Source organism: Phocoena phocoena, chromosome 2 (genome assembly GCF_963924675.1).
Source record: "Phocoena phocoena chromosome 2, mPhoPho1.1, whole genome shotgun sequence".
NCBI classification, from domain to species: Eukaryota; Metazoa; Chordata; class Mammalia; order Artiodactyla; family Phocoenidae; genus Phocoena; species Phocoena phocoena.
Window position 1 is genome coordinate 167,090,108 of NC_089220.1, and position 12,893 is coordinate 167,103,000.

At 39.4% G+C, this 12,893-nt stretch overlaps 1 protein-coding gene across 1 annotated transcript in view; it reads left to right on the forward strand.

Annotated features, from left to right (window-relative positions):
- Positions 1-12,893, forward strand: part of GPR158 (G protein-coupled receptor 158) — a 316,868-nt gene that overhangs the window by 24,755 nt on the left and 279,220 nt on the right. Inside the window, exon 2 of the mRNA XM_065872293.1 lies at positions 5,933-6,038. Within this exon, the coding sequence (XP_065728365.1) occupies positions 5,933-6,038 (106 nt within the window). The remainder of the gene's footprint in view (positions 1-5,932; positions 6,039-12,893) is intronic.

A 12,893-nucleotide genomic window follows, 5' to 3' on the forward strand; every position in this document is an offset into this window, starting at 1 on the left:
GACATATCCACAAGTTCATGGGTTTACAGGTGACAGTGTTGCCAAACTTTCCAACTATTATGTACCAAAGGTTGCTTTTTCTTCTGTCTCCAGTATCATTTCTACACTGTCCTTTAAGACTCACCAACATATTCTCACTTTTATTAACCATTTCTTTGAGGCCCTTCTAGCTTCTGCCTCTGCCTGGGCCCCAAGCCAGTGCCATACGTTTTAGGCTTCTGTTATGTAAGCAACCCCCTGCTAGGCACCAGGTCCTGTTCTGGTTATCTATTGTTTGGAGGAAATGACTGATGGCAGCTGGTCTAAGAGCATCTGTTTTTATCAACTCTTTATTTTGGCAGAACCTCTGCCCTGATTCCCCATCAAAATTGACTAATGGGTTGTTACTGTCAATTTCTGTAGTGATGAAGAAGGAAAATTATGGCCCAAGGTAACGTGGTGAAGAAACAAAAGGAGAATTTCAAAACGTTCCTTCAACATATCCAGTTTTTCTTTCCATTCATTCACCCATAGCAGTCCATGACAGTTTTCTGTTTCCTTGGGTTTTCGCACGTGCTCTCTCTCTCTCTGGTCATGGTTATTTTAGCTACTATTCACATCTCTCTAGCATCTGCAATTTTTCAAGGTTAATTTTGGGGGGGGGTGGGTGCTGATTTAGGAGCTGAGGGAAAATATTACAAAGACATGGGCTATGGAAATTTTAGTCTGGTGGGAAAAACATATCATTAAAAATCCAATATTATAATAAAAGGTGCTAATGATATGAAGAAGGTAAGCACAGTGTATTATGGGCAGAATAGAGAAGCAGCTTCTAAATGAGACTTTGGAGTTCACAGAAGGCTTTAAAAAGGAGCCAGGTAGGAGCTATGATAGGTAAAGCACAACTGAGGCAAAGGAACTTCAGATATAAAGGTTATCTATAAAAGAATGATTTTTTGAGATAGCATGAATTATTTAGGACCCCACAGGTAATTCTGAATCGTCTGGAACAAAGAATGTATGCAAGTGAGTGGGTGGAGAAGTTAGAAGTAGGAGGGGCTTGAATATAATGTTATAGCAAGGAGCTTGGATTTCATTCTTCAGGAGAGTGGGAAATATTGATTTTAAGCAGGGAATTGTGAGGATCATATTTACAAGTTTCAAAGATTAAACAGACAGCAGTGTTTTATGCTTAAGCTCTACGGACTCTTGCTTGCATGGAATTTTCTAAAGCCCTGGAATAGGCACTAACAACATATTTTGTGGTCAATTGTTTTCTGTAAAATTTGCAAAAGGAAGATACAATTGAATACTCTCTGTCTACTATAACTTGCCTCCATTACATTTTCCCTAGGCTGTGGGCATTACTGGAAATTGGTTAAGGGGAAGTTCTCGATTATTTAGTAATATATATTAAAGTAGTGTGTAGTCACTTCTGTCTATAGCTAAGTTCTGGTACTGAAATGCCTTCTGGTAATGATCTTACTACCCAACCAGCACTTGTAACATAAGCATGTAGGGCCAACGGTCACATTGTGATAAAAATGTATATTCATAGTTTTGTATTTGTTTCTTAAAGAAGGACCCTAAACCGTATAAACGTGAGGGCCTACAAACCGAGATCTTCACCTGGAGCAATGCCAGACAGCACCAAATTAGTAAACTATTATAAAAATTTTTTAGCTCTCGGAGAGGTGAAGACCTGAACCAGGCAGAAATAGCAGAAATGGAGAGGAAGGGTCAAGGTGCATGCAGGGAGTAGAATCTATGGAACTTGGCAATTGTTTTGATTTGGGCGGTGAGTTTCAGAACAAACAAGTTATCTACCAGATAACTGTAAGGACGGAAGCCCCATTCATGGGGAGAGAACGTCAGGGAAATTCCAAATTTGGTTGGAGGAGAAATCCTGTTTGGTGCTTTTGCTGCCTTTCAGGAGTCAGAAAAAGTGGAGGAAAATGCTAGTCTGCAGCTCAGCTAAGCACCTAAAGGTTTGGGGGACATTATGTTCTATATTTTCCATTCTCTGGATGCCACTTACCAGGCTCTTCTCGGCCCTCATCTTCCGGTCCTCAAGCCACCACACGTCAGCCACTTCCGCGCCTTCAGAATTTCCCGGTGGTGCCCGCTCACCGGATGTGGGAGCAGCACTTCCGCCTCAGAGGGGCTCGCTCAGGAGACAGAGGGCGCAGGCGCGGTGGGGTTTTCCGCTCAGGAGACAGAGGGCGCAGGCGCGGCGGGGTTTTCTGCGGGCCCAAGTTCTGCCGGCGGGTGTGCGTCGCCGTTTAAATGTTTGCGTTGCTGTGGCTGAATGCTTTTTCCAAACTGAGAGAGTATTCGCTTTCCGCTTAATGACCGAGGCCTCCATTTCCCCATCCCCCCACAGAAAGTCACGGCGCCTTCCCAAGGGCTTTGTAGGTCTCCAGGCACCGAGGCCCAGGCGCTAATGAAGAAGAGTCAGCGCTGATTTCCAGCTGCTAAACGCACGGCTCATTACATTTGGTGGGTTTTAAAAATTTATTTATTTATTTATTTAATTTTTGCTGTGTTGGGTCTTCGTTGCTGTGCGTGGGCCTTCTCTTGTTGCAGTGAGCGGGGACTACTCTTCGTTGCGGTGTGCGGGCCTCTCATTGCGGTGGCCTCGCCTGTTGCGGAGCACAGGCTCTAGGCACATGGGCGTCAGTAGTTGTGGCATGCAGGGTCAGTAGTTGTGGCTCGTGGGCTCTAGAGCACAGGCTCAGTAGTTGTAGCGCACGGGCTTAGTTGCCCCGCGTCCAGTTGCCCCGCGTCCCGGCCCAGGGCGCGAACCCGTGTTCCCTGCATTGGCAGGCGGATTCTTAACACTGCACCACCAGGGAAGGCCACCTTTGGCGGTTTTACTCTGAGCCCAGAGAGCTTCATGAGTTGAGTTTCAAGTCTGCGGTGACCTTTCGTTTCCTGTATAGGAACCTGGAAATAAGGGGGGAAATTCTCAGCCATTAAGATACCAATTTCTTAAGCCAGGTTTCTCAGGCAAGGGGCCAGAGTAATTGCATCCTCCTGGAGTCCCAAATTAACCCATGACCCTGAGCCAGCTCTGGAGGCTTTGGAGATTTCCACTATCTTGCCCTAAAGGGTAGCAAGATAGTGGAGGAAAACTTGACCTTATTATTACTAATGATTGTGGAACGAACAGAAATACATATTTTTATTAGTTTCCTACTTTCTTTTTTTTTTTTTTTTTTTCCTGTACGCGGGCCTCTCACTGTTGTGGCCTCTCCCGTTGCGGGGCACAGGCTCTGGACGCGCAGGCCCAGCGGCCATGGCTCACGGGCCCAGCCGCTCCGCGGCATGCAGGATCCTCCCGGACCGGGGCACGAACCCACGTCCCCTGCATCGGCAGGCGGACTCCCAACCACTGCGCCACCAGGGAAGGGTAGCCCCTACTTACATTCTTAATAAGCCGTTCAAGTATACCAAAATGTAGTGGATAGTGGTAGTCCAGTGGGAAATTTGATGTCGCTGAGGAAGATGGCTGGTAAGTTAGAGTGTAAATACGAATCTGCTGTGATTATACCTTGAACCATTGACTTAGAAATCTTACTTCAGTGAGGCTTGCCCTGACCACCCGTTAAAAAAAGTTTAACCTACCCTCCCTCTACTCCCAGCCATCCTTCTTACCTCCTTGAAGGTGTTTTTTTTTGTTTCTGTTTTCTCCATTGCACTTTTTAGTTTGTAATACGAAGTGTAATTTACTTAGTTATTATAGCCCTGGTTTATTATTTGTCTGTCCCACACTAGAGTTAAGCTCTATGAAGGCAGGAACTGTTTTTTTCCTGCTTACTAATGTATTTCAGAGACCTAGAACAATTTTGGCTTATAGTAGGTGCTCAATAAGTAATTTATTGAATGAATGAAAAACTGAATATGTTATTTTCCAAAGACCGTAAGTAGAGCCCAGAGTGAGCTTGCCCTGATGGCCATGACCTATATGGAACACAGTTTTCTGGGAAGTCCTGGTTGGTGAAGACAGCAAGTCAACCAATGTTTGTGGAATACCTGTTCTACCCCAAGTGATAACTTTCCACATTCCTCAGAATTTAGCATCCGTTCTCCATGAAATATTCTGATACTTTTTAAGGCATCTTAAACCTTTGGGGTTCCTTGGGCAGGACCTATGTGGTTCATCTCCATGGCATCTCTTATCTTGATACGCACATATCAGACAATAAATATTTGTTGAAAGAGCTAACTGGGTTAAGGCATTATGTCACTGGGGAATTCAGTTAATTATCACATGAATAGTATTTGTTTTATGGAATTATGGTCCACAATAGTAGTATTTTGCAAACTGGGGCTATTTCTCTGAAGGATTTATAAGGTTTTTATGATAAAGTTTTGGGTCTTCCTTTCAGTGATCCTCTGAAAAATGAACTTACACATATTCTGGGTTGTCTGGATAACCAAATACTGATGGGAGGTTTTGGTGTGCCTGTTTGTTTTTGTGTCTCTTTTGAGCATGTTAGCACTAGGTAACATAGTAGATACTTTGTCACAGGTTAATAAGAACAGAGGCAGCCTTAAAAAGTAAATGATTTATTCACTCTAGATGAAGCCCAAATGACATTAAGCCACTCTGTCAGAAGCTTTCACAGTAGTTTAAAAGGAGAAAAGAGATGAGAAAAATGAGTCATACCATGTGGTAAAACAGGCTTGCTGAACTAGCAGTTGGTACCATATTTCTTTTCTGAGAGGTAATTTAGTTCAGCAAAACATAATCATCGGTGTTTTTAAATTAATTTTGTAAATTTAAAAATTGTTGGCTTTATAGTTTTTCATTTGTTTTGCTATTTTGTGTGTGTGTGTTTTGTAGCTAGAAAAGCTATAATATAAGGAATTCGAGCCCACCTTTTATGTTTGTACATATTTAATAATATCATAACGAAAATAGTTTAAGTTGGGGACATGGGACCTTGAAAATGTGTTTTTACATTTAGTGAGTTTTAGTGGGGTGTTTATGCTTTACTCAACCTGGTGAAAAAAAGTCATTGTAGAGCTTTGGGCTTCAGGGCCAGTCCCCAGAATACTCATTTCAAGTAAGTCCAGGTGCGATAGCTCAGTGTAGGACAGATAGGTCTGTTACTGATGCTGCTAAGGGTGCTGGTGGTGGTGAAAAATAGAAGAGAGTGATCTTAGGAAAATATAGGAAGATTGGTTGGCAAATATGGAGGAATTTTAGGTAAAGTTGGAGCTTTCTTTGCAATTTTGTTTTTGGCTCTGAATTTGTGAGTTCTCTTTCTTAGTGACCTTTCTCAAATGGGTAAGTGAAATGCAGTGTTTTTATTTCTAGATTTAAAAGAGTAAACACTAAACGGCACTTCTGTGGATGGTGCAGATTTCTTCGGTGTGGAACACTGGAAGACCTAAAGAACTGCTTAAAGTCATTGTCATAGAAGATCAGAGGAAAGAGATGCTTATTTTCTGATACTGTCTTCCCCTCTTAACTCATTCCCCCACCCCCTTGCCCCAACCTTCCCATCCCAGGCCCTGCATTGGGAAATAGGAGTAGAAAGAAATAAGGGCTTTTTAAAAATTTTACTCTAATAGAAGGGGTACTGGGAGCAGGTGTTATTTCAGAGTCGACTTTGCTACCATGTCCAGAGTAATACTGTCTGGAGTTCAGTCAATCAGCAAATATTTATTGAACACCAACTGTGTGCCAGGCATTATCTAGGGAGCTGAAACAGTGAACAATACAGAGTCTCTGCTTTCAGACTTAATAAAACGAATACTTTATGATTCTGTTCTATTCTGTCTGTATCTACACTCGGTACACTTTAGATGAATATGTGTGGGCAATTTGAAGAATTTTAGTGCATTCTTTATGCTGATATGGCTGATTTCTAGGGTAGAATACAGAGTTAGATATTGTAAAGGCTCAAATTAATTTGTTCTTTTTGTCTTTCTCTGTTTTAAGGGGTGTCATGAAAGTTGACATAAATCTTCAGAAGGTGGACATTGACCAATGTTCAAGTGATGGCTGGTTTTCAGGAACTCACAAATGTCACCTTAACAATTCAGAGGTAAGAACATGGAGATAAAGTTCTCTGAAATCAGAAGCTCAGAAATATAATACTTTTGAATATATTGTATTTTTGTGGGTAGGTGAACAAGAGGCATCTTACTGGGAATAAAATCTATGCAGGTCTGAATGTTGCCAAATGAACCGAAAGAGGAGTAGAAAATGAAATTTGTGCAGAATAACTGTTCATTTGGGGACTAAGAGAAGGCTGAAACTAAAATTATGTCTGAAGTTTGGCTTTAGTCAAAGGCTGACCCTATTGTTCAAAATGGGCTGGAAATTAAAATAGCCCTGAAGTGAGAAACCAGTCCCAAGAGGGGTCAACCAAAGTATGCACATTTTTATGGAGCATGATGCTTGTCGAAACATTGATGGTATTCATTCAGACACCCTGCCATCTGCTAGAAAAGCAATAGAGAAAGTGTGGCTAGGAGATTTTGAAAAAAAGGAGAAAACGGTACACAGGAAACTGAAACAGAAATGTGTGTATTTGGTGTGTTTTTTCCAATTTGCAATTCCTATCCATACTTGATTTCATGGAACTCTGGTTGGTAAGGGACAGGCAGAGAGATCATACTTCTGGAAATAAGGCTGTCACTTGTCTTTTTTTTTTTAACTATTTTTTTTTATTGAATGAAAGATTCTTTTTTTTTTTTTTTTTTTTTTAAATAATTCTTTATTTATTTTTGGCTGTTTTGGGTCTTCGTTTCTGTGCGAGGGCTTTCTCTAGTTGCGGCAAGCGGGGGCCCCTCTTCATCGCGGTGCGCGGGCCTCTCACTATCGTGGCCTCTCTTGTTGTGGAGCACAGGCTCCAGACGCGCAGGCTCAGTAGTTGTGGCTCACGGGCCTAGTTGCTCCGCGGCATGTGGGATCTTCCCAGACCAGGGCTCGAACCTGTGTCCCCTGCATCGGCAGGCGGACTCTCAACCACTGCGCCACCAGGGAAGCCCCTGAATGAAAGATTCTTTAAATTCTGTAGTGCTTTACAATTTTCAAGTTTCACACAGTTGATTTCATATAATCCCATAATAACTCTTTTTTCCCCTCTACCCCTATATTGCCCCTCTCTCAATTCCCTTTCTCCACTGGTAACCACTAGTTTGTTCTTGATATCTGTGAGTCTGCTTCTTTTTTATTATATTCACTAGTTTGTTGTATTTTTTAGATTTCATATGTAAGTGATATCACACAGTATTAGTCTTTCCCTGCCTGACTTATTACACTTAGCATAATGCCCTCCAGGTTCAAACATGTTGCTGTAAATGGCAACATTTCATTCTTTTTATGGCTATGTAGTATTACATTGTGTGTGTGTGTGTGTGTGTGTGTGTATACACACACATATATACACACCACACCTTCTTTATTCATTCATCTGTTGATGGACACTTAGGTTGCCTCCATATTTTGGCAATTGTAAATAATGCTGCTATGAGCATTGGGCTGCGTGTATCTTTTCAAGTTAGTGTCACTTGTCTTCTGTAGTTTCAGAGATGACATGTGATGACATCCTCATTTCGTTTTCAGTAATCTATCTCTGAGGTCCCCAGATGCTCTGAAACAAATGTACAATAAAGCTCCTGACCTTAAGTACTTGGGCTATCTCAACTTTCCATGAATTTATGAGGAAAGTCAGCTTGATTTATTTAAAATAGGGAATATTCATATAAATGTAGTAATCTACATGTTCAATTTGAATTTTTGCCAAATACTCCCGCAGCCCACCACTACCCAAGTAATCTTCCACAGTTCCCCACATCCCCCTACATTCCACGCACACCTCCACCTGCCCTCCATACTTCCCACCACAATATCCCTCAATCCTCCCACCCCCGATGAAACCCCCCAAATCCCCCACATCCCTCTAAGCCCATCGCACATCCCCACCATGTTTCCATGACCCCCTCTTCCTCAGTACCCCACACATCCCCACTCCCACATCTCCATACACCTCCACGTAGCCAACCCTCTGCACAGCCCTCACTTCCTTCACTCCCTGCCCCCAAATTGGGACCCAGTTATGTCAGTGAAATGCTTCTGTCTTGTCAAGTCACAGAGGTCAAGATCCTCTTTTCATCTCCCTTCACTGTTTGTTCTTATGGTTTTGAACTTTTCTGAGTTCCCACTTCCCTTTGGATGGTTCTGGCATTTCTAAAGATATTAATTTCAGTTACTGATTTGGTAAATATCTTTAGCCTGATTATTATCTCCATGCCAATGGCGTATAGCTCCAAAGCTTTGTCTTTTAGCCAGAGTGGAATTTTTCCTGCATGGGTGTCATATTGTGGATATTGATCTGTATGTGCTCATTTCTGTATAGCCTTGTTTCAGTGGTGCTCCTGGGTGGTTCAATAAACAGTCTGTGTAGAAACAAGGAGATATTTTTTTTACCAGTCTGTTGCAGTTGCTGCTTGCCTCTAATTATCTTGTTGTTTTTCCTCCATATAGCACATCTGTGTATTTGACTAGATGGTCTTATTGGGTGGCCTTTTGGAAGATTGATTTATTTTCATTGCATCAGGATTACCAATTTTCTGAGGGTTGTGTCTTTTTAAAGCTTTCAAATAAAGCTAAGTTATTTCAAGGTAAAATATTATCCTCTATTCTGGTAAACAAAGATCAGGGTGAATGTGTAACTTTTGGCTTTATATATGGGAGCATTGCATTTATTCAATTCCTATAGGAAAAAACCAGAAAACCATACCCTGTAAGACAACCAACAGTTCAGTGAATCTCATTTGAAAATGTTGTACAAAGAGGTTCAATGATCAAAAAATAACATCAACAAACTCTGAATCTACAAAATGCATATTTTGAAAACTCTGGATCCCTCGACCCCTTTACTTGCCCAGGTCCTAGGGTTGGGAGTCGAGATCTTGGTGTCCTAGGCTGGGCCCCTGAGGCCCTTGGTGGGTAGTCTGATTGGCCTGGAACTTCTCTAAGGTTCTGGAATTGGTGCTGGTCACTCTAGGTACCTGCCGCCGGTCCATACCACATCCTCAGACTTGGGACCAGCAGTGGTCTTTCAGTCCTTCCCTGTAGTGATGTGAATTGGAGACTAGGAACTGGCTTCTACTGATGTTTTTATTGCTTGGGAAACAGAAAGGAAAGCTCTTGTTCAGGGCGTTTTTCATCTGTACTGGCTCGCCTTTGTTCCTTGTCACAGATTTTCTGTCACAGACCCCAAGGATCATTGTGTAAACCAGCTTGTTTTGGGAGGTATCTACCACGATTCGTATTTGTAGGGTGTAGGGGCCTGTCTGTGAAAATCCACATCACTAGAAACAGAGACACTCATCGTGTTTACTGGGTTTTATTTTGCCAATATTTAACATTCTTCTCTTGTAAATACCACAGGGAGTTACAAATTTCAAAGTTATAATTGAGGCAAACTTTTCACCTAAAAATTTTTTTTCCAGGGTGTTGGCTTTTCAGCCTCCAAGGTATCTTAAACTAGTATAGCGAGTCTGATGTTGGAAACAGATAAGTGGTATGTAACCAATGAGCGAAGCTTCAGGAGCATTTTAGAAAGGCATGGGATAGTTTGTGAGGAGAATAAATTCTCAACAAGTTTGGGTTGTTATCGAGTCTAGGAGGCCAATAAGTATTTTTTGAAGGGCATAGTAAATTGAGATCTGAGTCGACACCCTGAACTGGATTGCAGGATTATTCTGGCTGTTTTTATGACTGATTCAGATCACTGCTACCTGGACTTGATCATGTTTTCAGTATCCATTTAAATAATTCTTGACCTATGTCATATCATTGTTTGCTTTGAGTACACAAAATCTTCTCCTACAGAATAGTTTATTGAAAACATTCAAATAAATTGATACTGCTGTTTTAAAGGTTTTCTTTGTTTCCATTAGAAGAATTTTTAAAATCACTATTTAAAGTAGGAAACATTAGGACAGTGGTCTTGAAACTTTTTGATTATATTCTATTAGTAAAAATGCTTTAAGCATCCACCAATGGTATTTGTATATTTTTTATGCTATAAGCTATATGCATCTTTTGTTATATATTCTGTATATTATAAATCAGAACTTAATTGGGTTGAGATAAATATGAAATATGGTTTTAATATAGATTATATTTTATAAAAATAAATGTATCTTTAATGAGAGCAATGTAATTGACTGATTTACAGTTTTTGAAAAATTTTCAGTGACAGTGTTATGATTGATTATGTTTCATCATTTAAAAAAAATCTTAGTTTAGTCATTTGCAGAGACGTGGATGGATCTAGAGACTGTCATACAGAGTGAAGTAAGTCAGAAAGAGAAAAACAAATATCGTATATTAACGCATATATGTGGAATCTGAAATAATTGATAGAGATGATCTTTGTAAATAGACGATTTGCAAAGCAGAAATAGAGACACAGACGTAGAGAACAAATGTATGGATACCAAGGGGGAAAGGCGCGGGGTGGGATGAATTGGGAGATTGGGATTGACATATATACACTATTGATACTATGTATAAAATAGATAACTAATGAGAACCTACTATATAGCACAGGGAATGCTGCTCAGTGCTCTGTGGTGACCTAAATAGGAAGGAAATCCAAAAAAGAAGGGATATATGTATAGGTATAGCTGATTGACTTTGCTGTACACCTGAAACTAACAACATTGTAAAGCAACTATACTGCAATAAAAATTAAAAACAAACAAACAAAATCTTACTTTAATACTTAGTAATGCAATGATTCAGAAGTCTCTAAGTTCAGTTTATTTTTATATTTAGTTTTAGTGTCTGTCATAGTTGAAAATATGCCTCACAAGGATATGTCAGTCCCAACTGAAGACATTAATTGTTGACTATATTTTCTAAGTAACAGTGTTCATTTCTCAGTTCCATCTCCAATTTTGCCAAGGTTTTTTTTCAGAAATACAGCTGGCAGTTTTTCATCTTACCTGAAGTCAGCTGGTCCCTACTAATTGGAAAGCTGGGCATCTTAATATTTTAAAAGAATAGGTTAAAAATCCACTCAGACTTTCATGGGGAATATTTTCAAACAGATGAGGAAATTTTATTTCCAAGTTTAAACTGTATGGCTATGTGAGTATTTATAGTTTTTGGCAACAAAACCCACAGAACACTGAAAATATTTCCAAATATCCATTTTCAAAATGCTCACTTCAGAAGGCTTTCACATGGATTATTGAAATGTCACAGTTACTTTGAAGGAAGAGCTTATATATTAAAAAAAAAAACAAAACCTGCTACATAGACACTACTGACATCCACTTGTCGTAGAGCAGGTCAGCAAATTTAGAACATTTGCCTTTTTTGTAAACAGCAATGCATAACTAATCTTCGAGTTTAGAAGCAAGTAGTTCACTCTGATAATCAGAAAATCTCTGTGTGGGAAAAGGTTTTCCAGGTCACACGCCATCTTATTATGAAGAGTTGGAAATATTTTACAATTTAAAATAATATACTCTGTAAATCCATGTAGATGGTCGTATATAAAAGGTAATACATTGAAATGTGAAAGCAAATATAGGAACCAAGTAACCACTGTCAATATTTCTGTCTTAAAACTCCCAGTTTTACCTCTGGTGCCTTAGCAGTATTATGGTCATATGAAATGTGGATTGAGTGAAGGCATTAATGTCAATCCAAGCCTTAAATATTACTAAAGCTAAATTTATTTCTTATTTTTTTATTAAAAAATTTAAATATAAATAGAACTTTTAGTATTTTTTTCCCCACATGTGTCCTCTGCTTTGGAGACCACTTCTTGAGGTTATCAGATTCACTGTTCTATCCAGAATCACGGGAATGGTTTTGTTGTCAGCTCAGCCAGTGGTTTTATATAGTGATAAGACAATTTTTGGATATCTCTTCTTTTCTATTGAATGCACTGAATGAGAGTCTGTGTGTAGCTCCTTACTACTTCATTAGATGTAACTCAATGAATCTCTAAAGAAATCTTTTTAAAAAGTTAAAATATAGGAAAAGATATAATTTAGTACACAAGAAAATAAATTTAATGCAAAAATCTAAAGAAAGCAGAAGGAATTAATCATTCTCTTTTGAAAGCCCTCTTATATACAGAACATAGCTTAATCATTTGGCTATGGCAGGATTTAGAGTACTTTCCTAGAGCTCTTTTATTTAATTCAATTTCTGATTGAGTGAAATTGTTTAGAAACCGTTATATATTAGTTTTCATCTTGTGGCTGAAATGTCAACATTGCTCTTCTTTTCTCTAGAAAGGTTCTGCATTACATATGTTATCGTTCACCTATCTCCAGAACTGTGCTGTTCAGGATGAGAACCACAAGCTACATATGGCTACTGAAATGAAAATCAATTAAAATTAAACAAAATTAAGAATTCAGGTCCTTAGCCCCATTAACCTGATTTGAAATATATGGTAGCCACATGGAACCATTGGACCCTGGACAATTAGTGGACAAGCTGGGCTCTTGAATATGGCCTAGCTTATAGTGTAGTCAAACCACACAAATTATTGAAACCTTTCAAATGCCTGAATTTCCTTATATGGGTGAATCAGTAACATTGCCTTTAAATTCACTAAGGGACATTTAAGGACAAACTTGAAATGAATTTTGGCTTACATAATCATTCTTATGATCTACTGTGTTAACTCAGTTGAAAATAAGTAATGATAAACCTGCAAGCTATTTTTAATGCCATTATTTTACACTGAAAACTGTGAAAAAAATCTTCCAGTAAATGGGGAAATACTGGTAATCTTCTAGACATTTAAATTTCCACTGTTTGTAGTAAAACTTCTGTTTTCTCTCATTATCAATACAAAATGTGATTAATGTGAACTCACACTCTTCTGCTAAGATGTAGGGCAGTGATCAGGTGT